The sequence below is a fragment of the Lampetra planeri genome, chromosome 14 (genome assembly GCF_965212315.1).
Source record: "Lampetra planeri chromosome 14, kcLamPlan1.2.h2, whole genome shotgun sequence".
In the NCBI taxonomy this organism is placed as follows: Eukaryota; Metazoa; Chordata; class Hyperoartia; order Petromyzontiformes; family Petromyzontidae; genus Lampetra; species Lampetra planeri.
In genome coordinates this window covers 6,445,783-6,467,492 of record NC_136120.1, presented here as the reverse complement: position 1 = coordinate 6,467,492, position 21,710 = coordinate 6,445,783, and the positions used below count along the sequence as shown (strand labels likewise).

The 21,710-nt window shown below is 43.2% G+C and overlaps 1 protein-coding gene across 1 annotated transcript in view; it reads right to left on the bottom strand.

Annotated features, from left to right (window-relative positions):
• The window catches only part of LOC144722257 (adhesion G protein-coupled receptor B3-like), a 94,662-nt gene extending 73,449 nt beyond the window's left edge, over window positions 1–21,213 (bottom strand). The window contains exons 1-3 of the mRNA XM_078600350.1: window positions 21,177–21,213; window positions 20,319–20,486; window positions 12,432–12,596 (exon numbers count right to left, since the gene is read on the bottom strand). Coding sequence (XP_078456476.1) covers window positions 12,432–12,596; window positions 20,319–20,486; window positions 21,177–21,213 — 370 coding nt within the window. The remainder of the gene's footprint in view (window positions 1–12,431; window positions 12,597–20,318; window positions 20,487–21,176) is intronic.
• Between the last annotated feature and the right edge of the window lie 497 nt (window positions 21,214–21,710).

Below are 21,710 nucleotides of genomic sequence, written 5' to 3'. Positions count from 1 at the left end.
CGCCACCGTCTGGCAAGAGGTCACAGACACGAGCCGGGCTGTGTGTTGCCGGTTGAACTGGGTCCTTCCTGGGTTCGTGGGCTGTGGCGGGCCAGCATTTGTCAGGTATTGTTTAAAGTCCGGAGGTGGGTTATTACGGTGCGTCGCAAATTTTTTTGTTGGTTGTTGTGTTGACTCGCAAGGGGGCTAACAGTTGTTGTTATGTTGACTCGCGAGGGAGGCTTATGGTTGTCGTTGTTGTGTTGACTCGTGCAAAGGTGCTGACAGTTGTTGTTGTCATGTCAGAATTGTTGTTGGTTCCGGATGGGTCGTCCCACTGCGCAGGGTGTGGGAGGTCAGCCGGGACGGCTGTGTTTTTTAAGGGGTGGGGGGGGGGGTGATGTAGTGACATAGAATGGATCACTACGGCGCATAGCAATAGGTACAATAGAATAAGGATATATGGGTGTAGCAGCCAGCACAGCATGTAATACCACACAGTGAGTCGCTAGGGTGCGTGGTGCTGGCTGCTGGCAGAGAGAGGCATATGAGTCCTACAGGCAGAGCATGGTATTGCAGCTATCCCGCCATCACAGCAGGTAATGCCACGGAGTGGGTCACTAGGGGGCCTGGTACTGGCTGCTGGTGGAGAGGGGCATGTGGGGATACGTCACCCTTGCCGGCTGGCAAAGCACGTCATGGGCCGGGGTGAAGGATGTAGGGCAAATATGACGGATGGGACACAGGGAGCATGGCCCAGGACCTTCTGGAGGGTTCCAGGAGGGGGCGTGGCCGAGGGCAGAGCCAGGCCACGCTGAGGGGCATTAAAGGGAAGCCCCGAGGCTGAATCAGGGCTGTCTCCAGGTGGAATGGAACCCGAGGTGCTACGTTTTCGTCTCCGTCTCTGGCGTCGTGGGTCAGACAGCATGTTGGCTGCTCTCACCCGTAATTAGTTATCCCGTGTGTGAACAGTGTGTAAAATATATAGTGTAGAATAAACGTTGTTACCTTCTAAAATAGTGTCTCAGAAGTGACTCACTATACATACAACAGCAGCAGCATCTGAAGCACTGTGTAGAAAGATGGCCCTAGAGGGGCACGGTGTGCGATGTACTCACATTGTGGACATCACGTATGAAGCGACATCGTGAATGTCACTGAGTAATGCCGGCTCTCGCAAGGCACGTCGTGCGATGCATTGTCATCACGGACACCCCTTAGGTGGGTGTAGTACCAGCCGTAGAGGGGGCTCGGTGAGTGCTGGGATATCGCAGTGGCACTACGCGTGGCATGCAGTGCTGACTCCGACAGGATGGAGTATGAGAGTGTCAGCCATGGGATGAGGTTACCCTAGGCCATGGCAATCTGGTTGACCCTGGAAGGCACGTGACCAGTAAGATCTACACAAGGGCCCTAGGTGGGGGCTTGGGGGTGGTCACGTGTCAGGGTGAGATCCTACGGGAAGGGTCGAGAAACGACAAGAGGTTTCTCCAAGGTGGTCGTGGTTAAGGGCGGGGCCAGTCATTACCCAGGAGCATATAAACCGGCTCCGCACAGGGACCGGGGTTCAGCGTTGCTATCGTCATCTGAAGATCTATGATCTACATCCGAGAAGAAGTGACCTTCACGTGGATGAGGACCCAAGCTAGGGTCCTGCCCGTTGTAGCTACTCCCAGTAACTAGCGTAGTTAGCCTGGTGGTCCACCACCATTGGTTATTTGGTAAAGGGGCAGTAACCCCTGTGTTATGTGTTGGTGTTAATAAAAATGTGTTTCCGCTCAAGAAGTACATCTGCGACTCAGTGGAATCCACTACAAATGCCTTGATACATTAGAGGCAATCATTGGTCGTGTGGATAGCAACTTAAATCAAGTGGTAACAGAAAGATGATACATTATCGTAAGGTCCCACTGTGTTTTGGCGCATGACACGTGACGTTTATTCTCCGTGGGTCTTCATTTGCAGAAGACATTGTTTCTCAATGAGATCATACCTCGGTGTGAATCAATCAATATTTAGTTGTTACATGGAAATCCCATTGAGCCACTGACCCAACTAGTTTGCAAGCGAGATCTGTGGTGCATCAGCACAGAACAAGAACAACAAAGTAATTCATACGGGGAAACAGGCAACAACGGAATAGAAAGTGTTGTAGGTGCATGCAAAAATAATGTATTTTTATTTTAATTAAAAAAAACAGAATACGGAGAAGATTTGAAAAAGAGGGAAAAAACTGAAGATAATGTGTAACAATCTCGGTACAATATAGCCTCAAAACTAGGGATCGGTCGGGGGGGTGGGGGGTGCGTCTGGGCAAAAATGATGTTTAAAGAACATAAATGAACAATATTAACAAAGGAAAAAAGACACAATTGCACCAAACACAAGGGCGAGGTATCGAAGCGTCAGAGAGGTCAGAGAGAAGATGAGTACAAGGTGTAGCGAATACGATTGAGCGAGTAAAATAACCACCACGGAGAACGCTTTGAGCGAGGAGTGATTGGAATCGGTGGAGGGAGGGCAGGGAGTCGAGCATCCAGTCACGTGGGGCAGCAGCAACAGCAGCGTAGACCCATCGCCAAACCTAGTTTCAATTAGAGTCCGGGTCTGGTGGTCGCCCCTCTGCCTCGGCATCAACCGGCCGGTGGGCCTCGTCAATGACGATCACCTCACCCTGTGGCTCGGCCTCACCGCCGCGCCCTGCTGTTGCGTTCGGGCGGTTGTCCCGTTCGTCACTGTCGCTGTTGTCTTTCTCGGCGGCGGCGGCGGCCACGCGTTTTGGAAAGGTGCCACCGCGCCCCCCCCCCCGCATTGCCTCCTCTCGCCTTCCGCTTTCTCGACTCAACGACGGTGAAACCCTTTTCCCCGCCGTCAGCCATTGGCTGCGCGTGACCATCAGCAGAGTCGGTGGAGGTCTGCTGCTGCTGCTGCAGCTGCTGCTGCCGCGGTGGCGGCGCCTGCTGCTGCTGCTGCAGCTGCTGCCGCGGCGGCGACGCCTGCTGCTGCTTCTGCTGCTCCCGCACTTCTGCTGCTGCTGTCTGCGCAGGCGGAGCTGCTTTTCCCCTTTCCTGTTTGTTTGCCGTGCAGTGTTTTCGGGTGTGTCCGACACCACCACACCCGTAGCACTTCGGCGCGGCCGTGGAGGCATACACGGTATAGACGTGACCATCAATGGTGTACTTGAAGTTCACATCCAATTCCGTGTTGCCTTCCTTTAAGATCATAAACGTTTGACGCTGCAGCGACAAAACGTGTGCTAGCTTTGGGTCTTTCGACCTCAAAGGCAGCATAATTATATTCGAGATCACTGTGCCGAAGCGCTGTAGATCTCGGCGCAGTTCGGTGCCCTTGAGAAATGGCGGCGCACCTGAGAGCATCACCCTGATGGCGGGCGACGAGAGCGGGGTGCACTGCACAAACAGCCCTTCCCCGACGTCGAGCCCCGTCTCTACCAGGCGCGTCACCATACTCTCCTGGGTCACGTACACCACCACACCTCGGTCTTGCCTTTGGGCGGTGAGGATGCCCGCATGGCCCACACACGTGGCCACAGCAGCAGCGACGATGTCGGCTGTGATCTCGGGCGGTGGATAGCAGATTAAACCGTTCCTTCGCGAAAGACACTCGAGCCTTGGATATTGCGCCATGGTGGAAAGGCAGCAGTAACCGCAGGTCTTAGCGAGAAAGGGAAACGAAAAGAAACGATGACTCTCCCTTTCAGGCCAGGCACAGGCTCTCACCTGAGCCCAGGCCTCTGTCCGCTCACCTGGTGGAGCAGGAGCGACCAGTTTCAATTAGAGGCCGACCGAAATTTGGTTTCGTCGCCGAAAGTTGGCAAATGGCCACTTTCGGCATACATTCGGTTTCGGCCGAAAGACAATTTTTAACTTTCGGTTTGCGTTTGGTTTCGGCCGAAAGTAAATTTTTTACTTTCGGTCTGGTTTCGATTTAGGCCGAAACTGATATTGACTTTCGGTCGTCAACCGAAGATCTATTTTTTTTATATAACGCTAGTGCTACGTCTATCTCTCTGCAATCGGTCGGTCAGTCGGCGCTAGGCAATCCTATGCGATAGGCTGCAAACACACACGTCAGCAGCAGCAGCTTGGTCTACTCATGTCAACAGACGGCAGCTTGCATCTGCATCCGTGGGTGGAGTCTCTTTGGTAGGACGACAACAAAGTACATCTGTTGTCTGTTCCCAGCCGCCTGCCCTGCCCGCCTTGGCTTATGTGTTGCGTCCGCTTAAGTCTACACGTGTGTTGATACCGAGATTCGAAGTCTGACAATATTGATATTCGTTAGTTAATAGTTCCTTAGCGAATTAGTGATAACGAAATTACGAATCTGAGTGAAGTAGAAAATTAAAGTTAATAAACGGAGCAGTTAATCACCGTCAAGAATGTCGAAACATGCGGTGTGGCATTACTTCACTAAAGTCGATTCTGATCAAAACAAGGCCCAGCAACCTGCTGAGCGAGAATGCGGTTAACTACAACATTCGTTTGTTTGGATATAATTACTAAATAAGTTACACCTAAAGATTTGATATTTAGCGACTCTCACTGCAGGCTCTGAATTATTAGTTCTAGATTTATTTTTAATAAAAGTAACATGACATTTCATAAATATTGTGTTCGGTAGCTTCGGTTATATACCTTTCTGTTTCGACGAAAGTCAAATTTTAACTTTCGGTCTGGTTTCGGTTTCGGCCGAAACCAGAAATTCAGTTTCGGTCAGCCTCTAGTTTTAATAGCTGCAATAAAACAAAACATGGAGGCCCTTCTGAGGTTGCTGCTGGGGAATTTGCGGAGTCAGGAGGTCCTTTAGATATTTGGCAGATTTATTTTAAAAGACTTTTGGGAAAAAGACAGCTCTAAGCCAGTTGTAGAAATTCCACATTCCTATAGCAGAGACCAGACATTAGTTCATGGTCGTTAAATCCTACGTGTTAAACAGTCATGAGTTGACTTTCAACCACATGGTCAACTTTCAACCAAACCTTCCAATTATCATGCAATTGATTTGCCACAGTAACAGCTAGCTACACAGACCAAGGACAGTTTGGATTTGCTCTACCGCTTATTAAGGTACGAAACGTTGTGCTTTGCATGTCTCTCCGGGTAAAGGTTAATTATAAATTCCACATTGTGAAACTCAATTTGCAATTGGGAAATCCCAATTGTCAGCAGGAGTCTTGTGCCGATAATGGGAATCTTGACAAGTGTGAGAGTGTGATGCTGGATGTAAGCCCACCGCGTGGATGGAAAGCCAACAGAGGACAGGCAAGACCTGACTTCCAAACATGAGCACATGGTGCCATGAAAGCACCCCATTCCAGCACAATTTGTGCATTTAATATAAAAATCTTAATATCTCAACTGTTGTGCGTAAATTGTAACCTCACTCTGTAACGTTGTACTGTTTTGGTTAATTTAAAAAATGTTACTTTTTAATGTTATCAACTTTATTTATAAAATATCCGCATGCTTGCTAAGAACGGAAAAATGTAATCACATGAAGGATCTGGGCAGGTTTGTATCGTAATTGGGGATGTGTATGTGTCATTTATATGACCTTATGGTTAAGTAACCAATGGAAAGCTGAGCTTTAGAAGTGGGCCATAAGAGGAACCACTTGGTAGATTATTGTTTTTTTGTATTATAACATGAAATGTAAAAGATACAGATATGTCGTATAACAATAAATACTATATATGAAACATAAACCATTTAACTTTTCAGAATGTTTTACATCCATAGCAACTTACATCCTGGATTTCAATCCATTTGACCAACCAGGAGTAAACGGGATTACCAAGAGTAGCCGGCTGATGTTATCAGCCCAGTCACAGATGATTGCGCAAACTATATCGTGTTAAATGTACTTGCCACTTAAGATACTAAATTCCAGCTATGCAGACTGGAATATTTGTTTAGTTGTCACGTGCAGAACACTCTTTACAAAGGATGTACCAAGCTGCACCATCCATGGAGGTAAAGGAGGCCTACTGAAGTGCTTTCCGAAGCAGTTTCATGATATCATCTTCTGGGACCATTCTCTGACAAGATGTGATGCGATGTTCAGTGGAAATGTCCCAACTTTCTCATGACATAAATATAAGTTGGGAGAAAAAAAGTAGACAAACTATGTGGTGGATAGAACGTGTCTGCATATTGTATATCAAATGATGGGAATGTTATCCCCTTTGTACTGCAAAGTGGTACACACATGGATAAACCACAAACTACATTGAATTACAAAAGACACAGACAACGATGTGCGCTTAACCCTTGGAATAAAAGTTGTGAAGCCAAAAACAAGATTCACTTATGCTTTATTGATTGGTCCAAGAGCAAGTAAATATAAATGACAGTGAAGCAAATCAGATGTGAGGCATGTGCCAACTAGGTCAGGCTCATCCCAACTCTTATTTTAAATTAAACACAAACAGCCGCACCCAATGTGCTGTTAGCAATTTGAATAGGGCTATGGGACTAATAATACTAATAGAGTGAACACAGGACAGACACGTAATACGTGGGTGTCCTATTGCTTTTATTCATTGAGCCTTCACATGGACTTGTTTCGCACCAATTATTGCAAACAAATGTTAGCGACATCACATAATAGGGGTGAATGGTTATTGTATTTTATGTTGTTGGTGGGCATGTGTGAAGAGTGAGTAGTGGTGGTGCAGTGATAAGCAGATTCTGCTATAACCCAGGCAACTTGAGTTCGATTCTCATCCATGGCTGAGCCTCTCCAAGGTCAACTCAGTCATAAATGATAATCTGTCATGGTATATTCAGGTGCCATAGCCTCTGCATTGTTATCCACACCATTTATTACGTACCTAGTCGGTTAAGTGCTCGCTAACATAACTTGATCCATAACTTTATTCAGCTACTCCGGTTAACTTTATGTGTGTGTGTGATGGGATAAAGAGAGGAGTGGGTGGGAGGTGGGTTGCGAGGATCCCGGGGGGTGGGGGGCAGGGTGGTGGTGCAGCTGTTGGCACAGTGTGCAGGCAACCCGATTTTGCTTCCTCGCTGTGCACAGCAAGGGTAGAAGCATGATATCTGAGCTTGACTTGTACATGTGAACATCAGCACTGGGAAAGAAGAGGTGACTGGGCATGGCCACATGATATGTCTGATTGCTCACTGCAGAGGAGGGGTTGCCATTCCTCTGTCAGGAGCTGGACTGGTATTGCCTGCACCTCCGTAGAATACAGGAGGTTCAAAAACCTGTGCGACATTTACTGCAGAAATTCACCCCCCCGAAAATGTTGGAGGATGAAGGCAACAAACACACCATGAATGAGCGAGGAATGGGCCACGAAGCTCCCTCAGCGTTCATCACAAAAGTATAATTGGCCGGATCCCACACAGTGGTGGAATGCGTCTGTATTTCGCGGGTATCATCGCAAGCTAGGCTCCACCTCGAAGCCTCGCTCACTTTGGGCCATTCCACAATTATAGCAGAATAGGCTGTGTATGGTACAACAATAATTCCCTTGTGAATTTCAAACTGCCGAATGGGTCCAATTTCCTGTGAAAATGGATGTCAATTCACAAAAAATGATGGCCATTATGGCTACATGAATCAGGCCAAATATTTCATAATGAGGGGGAAAATAAAATTCTGTTACTGTGTGCACCAATTCCATTTTGTAAAGGCACCATCTGTGGCATTAATGCCACATCTGATAGCGCCTTGATCATTACCCTAAAAATCGTATTTTTTTAATAATTTGTTTATTTTAACAATGTCATTTGAGACAATGATAATAATTAACTCATCTTATCAAATGTGCGTTGCATCGCTTACATAACAATTATTCTAGAAATAAATCACTCAATAATTGAAATGTAAAGAAATATTAATGTTATAATATACAAAAGTTGTATAAAAACTGTGCTTAAATTTCGTCACATAAACATTCATAAATACATCTTGCATTTATGAATGTGATTTGAACAGCATTCAACATGCTGAGTATGCATTATAATTAATATATATATAAAGGTGCAGCCGTGCAATTTATTGCTCATGCTATTGCTGGTCCAAGTGGCTCCAATAGAGGGAGCTCTAACGAGCCACTATTGAGGTTATTTTGGTGTCTCCTTTGACAGTGGCCAGACATTTTTGAACAGGTGGGAGTACTCACACATTAGCCCACCATACCACTGCACATGACCTGCCATTTGACTAACCATGGAACACTGATCCTGCTTGGTGGACAGAGGCCGGGGGATTTCAGAAACTGCAGTGCCGGGAGATGAAACGGTCTGGTGTGTTAACCATTACACCACAAGAGCATCCTCACTTAATTATATCGAAATTCTCTGTCTATAAAATTCAAAATTTTAAATCACCAATTACTGTACTAATTGGAACCATTCCCCCCCCAAAAATCCAATCCTTATAAATATTTAGTTTCCCATTCGTGCTTAAGTGAATGTAAATACTAATGCATTAAGTCATGAATAATGAATTCACAAAATCATGATGTAATGAATATAATTCGATCTATCAGTGAACCTCAAACTTTTATGCCATTAGAGTAAAGGTGACCTTCACTTAGGCATGAGACTTGTTGGCATTCATCATGACATGCATATTCTAATTAGACATTCCCCACATCCACAGCACTCTATTTGGTTTATGCCAAAATAATCAAAACATGTGAACCTGCATTTCATTTTCAAATAATCACGCTAATGGGCTGCTTTAATTAACTTTAATTAAATGACTCAGAAGGGAGATGGATTTTTATAATGATGTTCAAAAAGCCATATCAGGTCAGTTTAGGGGGCATCTAAATGATAACTATGTTTGATTTCCACGTCAAACTTTTATTTTACCTTGGTTTTGCATATTATGGTTGGTTATAAAGCAAGTTTATATTTGTCATTAAGTCAAAGTTATGTTGAATCGACTCCCTTCTAACATCAGCAATGGGGTGAGGTTAATTTCAGTTTCAGTTCTGAGCAGCAAGTTGGGAACATCCACATTCCTAAGTCAGAGACTGATTTTTTTTTTATAGATTGATAAAATGTTGCCTTCTCACAATGTGATTCCCATACTTATCAACACAGGAGGGATGGACTGAGCTGACTCCCAATGATCAATTATACTCAAAACAACGTGTGATATGTGGAATACCGACGACATATGGACATGTAAAAAAAGCACACAGCTTCCATGCATATGCAAAAGCCATCAGCAAAAACCATCAAAACGGTGACCTAATACCATCAAAATGGTGACCTAAGACAAGATAACCATCAAAATGGTGACCTAAGACAAGAGGACCATCAAAAAGGTGACCTATGACAAGATGACCATCAAAATGGTGACCTATGACAAGAGGACCATCAAAATGGTGACCTAAGACAGGAGGACCATCAAAATGGTGACCTAACATCATCAAAATGGTGCCCTAAGACAAGAGGCCTGTCAAAATGGTGACCTAAGACAAGAGGAAAATGACACTGGTGACCAAAGATGAGAGAACCATCAAAATGGTGACCTAACACCATCAAAATGGCGACCTAATATAAGAGGACCATCAAAATGGTGACCTAACACCATCAAAATGGTGACCTCCGACAAGGGGACCACAATGCTGAGTGAAGTAGTGGTACAGTGGTTAGCACACTGTCCTATCAACCCACAACTGTGCTCTTGTTGGCTATAATTACACATAACTTATTTTACTTGGTGTTTCTCTTCAGTGCCACCATCTGTGATATTGCTTTGGTGCTGACAATGTACATACATGGTGAATGAATGGGAACCTTTTAAATGGACTCCATAACCAGATAAGAGAACCCCTCCCCCTCAAAAAAAGAAATATTGGTGGGAGGGGGGAGATTTCACTGTTGCATCGTTTTGTGCCTTAGTTTGGTTCGCACACTGCACTACGATGGCGAAATTATAACTCCCTCACCTGGTAAACAGTTTATGCGCTCTCCACATCGTCGCGTGGATTTTTCTCTGGATCCTCCAGTTTTTTTCCCTCTACATTTAGAATGAACATGCGTTTAGAATATTTGGCTGCTATACATTTCCACATGATAAGCCACTTCGTTGAGCTATCATTTGTGGCCAGGTCGCTTCTGAAAAAGAGCTATGTAGCTCAGTGGGCCTTACCTGGTGAAATAAAAAAAATAGTTTAGTTCAGTTTTAGTTTACTATGAATCCTGCAACATGAGTTTCATTTATGGTCACGGCTAACATTAGTGGCGAATGATATCCGAAACAGACCTGGAACCCTCCTTCACCAACCCACACACCAGCTTGGTGAAGTATGCTCAAACAACACATGAACAAAACGTGGTTGCCTTCATTCAGCAGTGGACTGACAACATGGTGTTAATTATGAATATTATGCTGTACATGCATACGTACAAGGGAAGCAGGGAAGAGATAATATCTGCAAGAGTGGATCGTTTGAAACATAATTATCATGGCTAAGTGAGACCTCTTTGATACTTTTACACCACAACATTGTCTAGGTGTAAGATGGCTAGATTTGTCATCGGCGATCGCAATGAAAAGCTCCCCAGGCTTACAAACACGTTTGGGGAGTGCAGGGGAGCTAATTTAAATGTAATGTAGCAACTGAATGTTAAACATGGCCTTTTCAAAATGCATGTATTGACATGGGTGCCATGTTAACCAATGAAACTCTAATGAGATTGTTCTCCTGCCACTGGCACAGTGGCAATTAAATACTGTGATTTTTTTCTCAGCAGTTTTAGCATAGGTGTGGGAATGAGCTCAAGATTACAAAATGTGTAAAATGTTCAATAAAAATAGTTTTCGTGACAAGACTTTTGTTATTGATGACATTAGACATTTTCATGACGTTTAATTACACGATATATATTTTTTTCTTTCTAACATAGCTTATTTTGAGTGTTTCCATATCCTGTAAAAAAAATGCCCTTGAATTAATTTCGGGTCACTCTTTGCAAAGTAAAACTTTCCGGTTGAAAGGATTTTGTTTATCTGGTTAAAAATAGATAAGCAATGTCTCCATGAATCTGTTTCTCTTTACAAAAAATATAATAGGATTTTTTGCACAACATATCAGCCCCACGGCTTTCTGGAAGTGCATAATGCCTGCAGCATTAATTCAGCACAAAAAAACTCTGGACTGGTTTCAACATACAGTGCCTCATCAGTAGTCAGGCTTGCTTTAATCAATGCTGCCAGATGGTATAGGCAATTACTCTCTCTCTCTCTGTAAGATAAGGGTTCGAGTTCAACAAAACGAGAAACCATATCTTTGTCGAACTAGGAACTATATCTTAAAGAAAATGTACTTCCCTATATCAGCTGGCCGTTCAAAAATTATGCAAACGAAGCAGGCCTGGCTCTGCTGATGAGACACTGCGAGTCAAAACTGGTCCACGGTTTGCTTGTATTGATTCAATGCTGTTGAAATTACGCACTTCCAGAAGTCTTTGCAGCCATTGGGTCGTGTAATAATGCTTTATTGAAAAATGTCCGTGGAGAGATGTATATATACAGGAGGTATACTCTCTGCATATCTATGTTATTATCTATATTTGAAAAAATAACGGGAAATGGTAATTGCGTATTATATATAATGAAAAACATAGGTTTTACCCTTTGGCAATACAACGGGTATTAACATGTTCAAGCACCAAATAGATACCTTTTGCAAGGTATCAAGTCTGCATTAACCACACATTATTGCGGTAAAAGATTAAAAAAACATCCCCTGATAACAAATGCATTGTCTTTGAAACTGATTGGCCTACACCAGAGACAACTTAATCCATGGCCTTGCCTCACCGGTGTTAAACCAGAGAACGTCACCGGTAAGACTAGGCCAATCAGTTTAAAAGACAATGCGTTCGTTATCAGAGCATGTTTGCTGGCACCTTTTGCCACAAATACGTGTGATTATTGCAGACTTGATGCCTTGCAAAAGGTAGCCATTTTGTGGTTGAACATCTTAACACCTGTTTGATTTCCAGAGAGGGTAAAACCTATTCTTATTTTTCATCATTTTGGATACTGGCAAAAAAGGTTACAGATATATGCGTTATATAATTTAGTTCCAGAGGGATGTGAGCAAAGATGGAATAATATCCTCACTCAATCTGTCAAGAAGGATTGGTTAACATACCCCCTCCCCCCACCAAAGAATGTCCACAGGCTGAATCCAGCCGGACATGGGATTCACATCGATAGACGTGGGGGCTCTAGGAGGGTCAGGGGCTGAGGTAGCGTGGTGGGTAGTGGTGATGGTGTGTGGCAGGGCACAAAGACAAAGATCCCCCATACAGCCGTAAGAGACCATTGGGGCAAGCGCCGCCGGCGAGCGTGGACACATGGGGAAACAGCGTGAGCGGGGCACGCAAGGCAGAACAAGAAGTGTCGGGTCCTGTGGTAGCTACCGAAGTTACCCGGGCAGAGGGCGATGTTGCAGTTCTTGGTCAGCCGCTCGGGGCCCTCGCAGCGCCGCCCGCCGTGCTGGGGCTGAGTGCAGGAGCGCACGCGCTCGCGGTAGCCGCGGCCACACGTGCTTGAGCACAGGCTCCAGGGGCTCCACTCGTCCCACAGCCCGTTAACTGGTGGCGGTGGGAAGGGGAACAAAGGCAGTCAACAATGCATTGTCAAGGCTGGTAAATTCGAGGGGTAATCTATGTCGAGCAGAGATAACCATCGTTGTTGCTCTGCATTGTGTTTTGCGGTTGTTGGGGCAAATTGTGCGACGATTTTGCACCTTGTGCTGGGAGCTTCGTGAGGAACTGTGGCCCTACACCTCCCCTCCCTTCATGCCTAGACACCAAGGCCCAGGTATGTTTAAACCATGCAAGGGATCTCGGCAAAGTGGGGCAGTCATGACTTGCTAAAGTTGAACTAGCAATGGAAATTAAAGTTGCATTAAAATAAAATACATGTTGCACCACATTATTCTTCAGGAAGAGTTCCAGCATACAGTTCCTGAAGCTAATCAGCACCTGAAGCAAAACATTCCCAGAAACTTTTCCCGACAGAAGCTCCCAGCGAATGGAACGGAACGTCGGACAATCCATAAAACACATCAATGCAACTGATAAAAAAAAACATTGAACTATCATTAATGTCACCATTACAGTCATCATTATGACTGTCATTGTTAAAGTGTTATGAACTGCATGGTATTTGTTATTGTTATAATTGCCACCATCGTTATCACGTAATTTTCATGATCATTATTGATTTTGTTATTGTCATCACGATAATATAAATAATATCAATGTGACTGTCATCATCTTGGTCATAACGTTTGCAGTTCAAACACCTGTGGCCATGTTTCTCTTGGTTTTTGGTGGGTGCAGTGTTGAAATAACCGTTCTGCAAATTTAGCTTACGCCAATTGTTATTTTGATCGCTAATTTAGATTCTATAGCATAGGTGCTGGAGAAACATTCACAGGAAGCTTGAGAAGCAGGGTTTACCCCTGTCAATGTGAGGACACTAGACTCATAAAAGAATTGCTGATTGTTCAATTGGGCTGAAAGACTCCAACATGCCTCGAGAATTTCACTTTTGTTGAATTAACTTTATGCAGCATCATCATCGTTATTATTACACGTTTCATCAGAATCATCATCACTACCACGGGCATTATCAGACCACAGTCATTTATTGCATTTATTTATCATAACCTTGATGCAGCCTAGTTTTGTAGGTCTGTTAAATGTAACCGATTAATAATATGTTCTACGTCAATGTTCATTCAGCACCTTCAGTCATCTGGCTAGCACAATCCACCAAAATACACTGTGAACAGTTTATTCGATATTTCTGGGGTATTTATGGTCAATGATAAAATGAACGCAAACTTAGATATGGATACCTCTTTCTTGTACTACCAAATTACTGTTTTTATTTTAATAAAAGATTATCTAAAAAATACCATGATGAAATGTATATAATATCGTGCTACAATCTTTACCATCATTGTCATCAATAGCAAGAGTCGTTAGCTTCTTAATTTGAATTCCTTATAATCCATTGCTACGATCATAGTCATATTCAGACAGCCTCATCACTGTTATAGTCGTCATCTGTCATTACTAATGACCATTGTGAGTTTCTTTTAATCTTGATCATAAGTCATACGTAAGCATTTTCCATTATAAACCATTGCTCTTTGGTATTCGGCAATTAGCAATCAATAGCTAATCATCAAAGTCATTTGCCATCATTCATCACTGGGATCAAATTTAATGCATGTCTTCAATTAAATTTGTATTGAATGCTGTTAAGGAATGGTCCATACCTATTTTGACCATAATCCCCGTCGGCAACAATTATCCAAAAACAGATAAGCAAGTAACCATAGACTTTGAGAGACTGAACGTTATAATCAGATGGAGGCAGACAGAGGAGGTTGAAGAGTAGAAGGAAAATGAAGCATGTAATGCACGTTTCAAATTACATGGGTAAGAATCAATGCTTTTTTAAAATTCAAAATAGAGGGGTTTTTTTAGATTGTGTAAATATAAATGTTTCGTTATTTAAACGACCTAACCACCACCCCCCTATATTATGGATAATATGGGCCGTGGAAACCTACGTGTTAAACTAGCTTTTTGGTTCGTATATCATTTTTATCCATGGTCAATCCACTGCTGGATAAAGGCCTGCCCAACCCACCACCGCCACTCACAATTCTGCAACATAACACCGGCACATTAACTAAATTCGTCACTCCATCTCCTCTGTGGCAGTCCCCTCTCGGAGTAGTTTTTTTCCTCAGCTGCTACCCCTATTGTTATTGTCCATTATCCATCATCTCTTCTCGTGACGTGTCCTGTCCAAGCCAAGTTTACTTTCCTGCATAATTTGAACGGCACATTAAATCTGCATCTGTTTTATAATCTTTATAATCTGTGCATTCCTCTTTAAGTCTCTCAATGCAATGCCATGTGGGTATGTAATTCGTGCGTTCACTGCAATGGTTTCATGTGATGCGTGCAGCTACTAGTGAATAATTACCTTGATTCATGAAAATTCATCACATTGCTGGTGATGGGGTGAATGGTTGAATTTGTAATGATGGGGCGCAACAGTGGTGTGATGTTCCTTGTTCATATGCCTCATTATTTGGCGTTTGAATGTTCTCTCCATGGTCGTGTGGATTTTTTTTTCTGGGTCCTCTGGATTTTCCCTGGGTCCTCTGGATATTTGGCTGCTATACATTTTCACATGATAAGCCACTTCGTTGAGCTATCATTTGTGGCCAGGTCACTTCTGAAAAATAAGCTCAAAGCTTTGTCGGCTTTACCTGATAAAAATAAAAAAGTGTTTTCGTGTGATTTGCTTACCTTTTCTATATTTTGCACTGCTATCGTGTTTTTTTGTTTGTTGTTGTATCTTTCCGACCCACGCCTACTGGACACCTCATGAGATTCATTCAGAGTAAATAAAGATTCTGATTCTGATAATTATCTGTGCAGGGTTATAAGGAGACAGAATGCACGTGGGGAAACTCGAAGGGGTGAGCTGGATGGTGGGGGGCGACCATACAGGATGCTATTTAAGTGCAGCTCACACAGAAGCTGTGTGTTATTTACACGTTGAGTGTTGTTTCAAACAACACAGCCATTGGTCGAAGTGACCATAGAGCAACAATGAGATCCAGTAAATGGATATGGACCAGGCTGGGTTGTCAGTGAAGGTGGATTCTATATATTAATTTAATTTGGAAACTTTGAGTGTTAACTGCTACGTGGTCTGTGTATAATTTCACTCTATGAAATAAAGTAACACAAAAGGAATAAAAACTAAAGAACAGAAGCCTACAACGTGCACCGTTTGATATTGTCGCTGTGATTAAAATGGAGCCAACAGCAAATTATATCAGAAGTTAGTACGTGCACATTGTAAAATATAGACATTAAAACATTAATTACGTACTGCATTAAAGTGTATTTCAAAGCAGTTGCAAAAACACTCCATTTCACAGCACACGTGATAGTAAGCTCATAATACACACTTGCATAATCCAGGTTGCATAGGGAGCGTCATTTAACATAAAAGACAATATTACGGAATGCCTTTCTCAAACGGCTCCAGCTGATGTTGCTGGCAAAACCAGGTTGAGTATGTATTTGGTTAAAGTGGTAGGAATCACACATCAGGAAATTCCTTTGCATTGTAAAACATAACGATTGAATCTTCTGAGCCTTTTTTTACCTCCACCATATTACCAACTGCTGCAAACAGCAGACAATATAACTCCGGATTTGCCTTCCTTCTCAATGTCTTCAGACAAAATAGGACACCAGGCTGGAGATATCTTGTGCCGTCATGCTTTTTCTCTCATCTGAGATTATCTCTGACCCTTTGCTCTTCGATAGTGATCTTTCAGCGGAAGGCTAAGGGGCATTGACTCTGTTCTAATAATTTGGTGCGAGAGTTCATGCCTTTAAGAGGCTGCCTTGTTGCAGCCTTGCTTGTACCAGACCGAGGTCAGGTCAAGCACTCGCAGAGGCCCAACAATCCATCGTCACCTTTGTGTTTTTTTCCCTTCAAAAAGAGAGGAAAAAGATTAAGGAGTAAAATGAAACTGAATTGCTGACACTTTTGGTCTATGGACTGATTTGTTATTTTTATTTACTTGTAGTTTCATGAACAGTGAAAATTGGCACTTGTAAAATTATTATTTTTGCACCGTGCTTTTTGTATCTGGATGGGAGGCATCGTGGCTTGATTCGCAATTGAAAGACTGAGAGGTAAATCCCATCATCCCACTTAGGTGGATAAAATAGCTATGACTTTGGAGGAATTCAACAATGCCTCTCCATTGTAGAGACTTGCTTTTGTCATAGATGTGGAATTGTTCTCACTGGCTCATGAGCACCAATGACGATTACCACAGCCAAAAACTCGTATGAACATAGGCTGTATTGGGAGTGCGGTCTAATGTGAGAGTATTGGGGATTATATATTGAAAAGGTAAACAATCCTGTAATAATGCAGGTATACAACATACACAGTACATGCATATTATCTGGATACCTGTTTGGTCTATTATGTGGCTTGAGCAGTGTTATAGGTAATTGTAGTTGATTGCTCAGGCCACTGCTGGTGGAAAGACCTCCAATAAGGGGAGCTTTAGAGAGTAGCTCTATAAGATATTTGGCCTACACTGGGCAGATGTCTTGCAAGAAGTGGGAGTTACCCACACTTTATCCCACCACATATGACCTGCTGATTGACTAACTATGGTGAGCCATTGTTTCAACTGCCAATGACCTCTGGATTGCAATTCCAGTGTGCTAACCATTACACCACGGCAGCTATGATTTCCATTACTCTAACAAAAATAAATGTGTATGACCGTGATATATCTTAACTACATATATCAATATTATTGTATCCTTTCTGTCAATAATATTCCACTTTCAATCGTAAAATATTGATAATACAATTAGTATCCTGAGCTTCGTATTTGTTATAAGAGATCGGACGCAATTACATTTGTATAAAACAAGCTGGAAGAAAGCAGGTTGACGTGTAGGCCTTTCCGAAAACGACGATCATTGAACGTGCGAATCTGCTCAACGACGGAGTATTGGTGCACACCGGTATTGCCATGGGGGAATCCTGCAACTGATCAAAGTCCATTAGAATCCATTGCATGCACAGCATCACAGGAGCACATCCTGCCTGGGCACAGCTGTGGCAGGTGGAGAGCAGCGGTGGGGAAATGAAAGCTCTGCCTTTGCCTGACTCTGCCCTGTGGCAGAGCAGCTTCAGGCTGAAGACGCAAGCTGCTCGTTCGTTAACTCACAACGCCCCACTATATCTTGTCACCCGCCCATTCCCGTCAGCTATAAAACTATGAACAATAAAGTATGTCTATGCACAAAGGAGCACGGAGTAGTTCTCATCTTTGTTGTCCGATCTGAGCCCATAGTAGAAATTCAGCATTTCAATAAAAGGGGTCAGTCTGTCCACAAATTGGTACATATTTTAGTGACCACACAGTGTTGATGTAGACTGAGTTGAATTCTGACTGTTATTCGAACCCGCAAACTTCTGATTGTTAGTTGAGCAATAAAATAATTAGTGTTACTAATTGCATAATCATCAATGGTCCATTCACTGCTGGATGAAGGCCTCCCAAGTAATTATTGCATCTTTCTCAACAGAGATACAGTACTCTTAACATATTTTGAATACCATTGTCATTCCATACAAATGTCCCTATAGTAATAAAATAAAAATTCTTACCCATGAATATATTCAGGTGGCATTTTATTATATAAAATGTGTAGACTCTACGCTGATGTTTAGTGCTTGTTTATAGAGCTATGAATGCAATAACCTTGAATTTGTTCCTTTGAAATATGACATCCTTCCCGAAAAAACATCACGAAAACTTTAACGGTGACAGACTTTGGCTCGACTGTGTGCCTCCAAGGTTGACTGACATTAAATGCAGTACTACCCAGTAGCTTATTATGTAAACCACAGCGCACAGATGGTCGGTCATATAATCTCGAGTTTGTGGAGATGACTCAAGCTGCAACCTACATTCTGAGTAAAGCCACACGTGTTCATGGGCAAATACTCAGTTTTCAGTGTTTCCGTGTTTCAAATGCTTTGCCTCGCATATGCATTGGGGTGATAATATAACACTGGTCAACACACTTTTTCTGGCATAAGGTATTCCAACGGTTTTAAGTTAATTTTGGGGTGCTGATTCCAAATCAGACATCAGTTTTTGTCTATCACATCAGGTTTTTGAGATATCATATATTGCATTTTCAATAAAAACTGCAGAAGAAAAATTTCACATAAATGTGGATATCTACATAAAATTTTATTATAAACACACTATCCTAAAAATACAGCACCATATTTTAACACTAAAGCAGTCACTGACTCGCAACAACTTGTAATCATAAGTGACAGAGTTAATTTCAGGTAAAATCAATGAAAATGGGGTATGCCGATAGCATAAAAATAAGATGTGATAGAGCAAATCTGAGATCAGATTTGGAATCAGCACCCTGAAATTAGTCTAAAACAGCTGCAAAAGTCCAGGCCAGATTTTTTTTTTTTACCAGTGTAATCAGACTAGTGCACATCGACTTGAGACGAGTCGAGTCAAAGTGTCCCTCTGCTCAAACACGCAATGATACAGCAATCACCTCCATTTCCAACCCAGAGCAGGCAGTGGAAATTCAACATGGTTATGGCAAGGACCAGTCCCTCCACAAAACAACTACTCACTTCGCAAATGAAGCAATATTCATTTCACCGACTGTAAAGTAAGGCTGATGATGATGGTGAGCCGAGATGACCTCTTACCAGTATTTGAACTTGCCACCAGCCAACTGTGTGGGCCACTTTGTCAGAAGCACTACCCAACCCATTTCACATTTGTAGGTCGAATGAAGAAGGCAGCAATGAAGACGTTGGTCAGGTACCTCTGCATGCAAGTACCGTGCGAGAGCACTGATCCAGCACTGCTGAGTTTCTAGGTTCAACTCCTGGTTTCAAACTATTGTGATTAAAAGCAAATTCTCAAGTGTAGAGAGTTCATCATCATAGCCTGGGCCCAAATAAATACGTAAACAAAATAGTTGAACATTTAGTTTGCGGCTTAATTAGGTATATTCTACCTCTGATGATGGGAAATGTTGATTGTTATTGCCATAAACCCATTGAACTCCATATTTACAGTAAACAAAAAACTGCACCACCAGGTGTGGATAACAGGTATTTTTACGTGACCCCCAAAAGGAATGATAAGATGTCACTTTCCAGGGGCAGCTCTCAAAATCGTAATGTTTCACTGTGATAGTTTCATAAAATATATTTCGTAATCTCATGGAATAATCAAACAGTACAGCTGGAATGTAATGCCCCCTTACCTCTGGCACATCTGAGCTGAGCCACTGTGGGACTCTCATGGTACAGGTGGTTTTCCACTGGCTATTCGCTATGCTTAAGCAGAACCATAACATATATGCTGGCCTCATACAGCATGTGAACCTGGCTATGTGCCAAGCACAACTAGGGTGCCTGACTAATGACACATTAATTTTCCGCAACGTATCAGGACAACTTAAACACAGCATCGCCACGTCACGTACGCGCGACTCAACCCGTTCATTCTGCGTGACATGGGCGGCACGGCCTCTGCTCATGAAGTGGGAATAAAAAAAACAATAACCCGTCGCCTTCCTGTGCCATGCCAGGCCGGCTCAGGAACGGCCCCAGACACGGTTCTGATCCGCATGGTGAAAAAGAGGCGTGAGGTCGGCCAATGGGAGGTCACTCACTGGGGCAGCTGACGGTGGTGTTGCAGGGTTTGGTCTCGCGCAGCGGGCTGGCGCACAGCGAGCCGTACGACGCCGTCACGCACGAGCGCGTCCGGATCTGGATGCTATGGCCGCACGTGACGGAGCAAGCGCTCCACTTAGACCACTCCTCTGTATTGAGCTCACTCCCTGCGGAAACAAAACACGTGCAACGTTAGAACAACAACAAAAAGCAAGGCAAACTACAACAACTGGCACGGAAGGTTTCTCTTTCTAATTCGACTTGATGTTGGTTCTTTGAGTCAGGGGGTAGAAGGTTAAAGGTGGAGAGATACAACTGCTTGCTCATGTACACTGCTGGTGGACGGGCCTCCACTAGAGGGAGCGCAAGATACATCTTCGAGTAGGTAATTCGGCCTACTTTTCTCTATACTGGCCCGATGTTTTGGAAGAGGTGGGACTACACACGCTTCACCTCACCGCGTGCAGACCTGCTGATCTGCCTGTGGTGTATCGGTTTGTATTTCTGGGCGAACAGAGGTAGGAGGATTTAAGATCGTTGCACCAATGTGCATTTGCAGTGCCAGGATATCTCTGGATTGCAAATCCAGTGTGCTAACCATTGCACCACCGCAGACTCCCTTTGACTAAAATCGAATGCCGCGAATCGTACGTCTTTAGCGTAATGTCTCAAATGTGAATGAGCACATCGATGTTGTCTAGAGCTGGATTTAAATGTTCGAACGTTGTTGCACATTCCCTTGTTGTATTCTTCAAATGTTGCAAAGCATCCAACGCTAAACAATGTAACTTTGCCGCTTATATTTTTCAACACGAGGCGATTACAATCAATTACAGCTTATGCCATTAATTGTGTACAGACTACAGGCTCTAGACTCAGCAGCTGCTCTCCCATCTTTCCTGCATGCCTGGCTCATGGAGCCCATAAGAGCATCTTAGGCAAGGCAATGTGCACATTCAGCCAATGAAAAAAGTAGGCATTTCAGATAAGTAATTCAGAGAAATATATGTATTACAAAAAAAAGTAAAATTACTCCAGTAAGGACAGATTCATCCAGTTATATATATATTATGCATGTCCCTGCCATTCCATGCTGGCATACATTAAAAAATAAATCCACCGCATATAATTATTACCCCTATCCCCGCTGGCTTTTACACCTGATTGGCTCACAAGTAACGACATCACATGTATCCCTCTATTTAAGACTGAAACAGGAGGATGTTTCCACTGGCAAAACGTTGCACTCCAATTGTAAATGTTGTGGGTTTACTCTCCAACACACCGGTGTGCTGTAACTAATTGGCACGTTCTGTTTACGTGACAAACCTTGCTAATTGGCAGTGTCGGGTGGTGGCGGGTTTAACGACACATTAATATATTTACGCGAT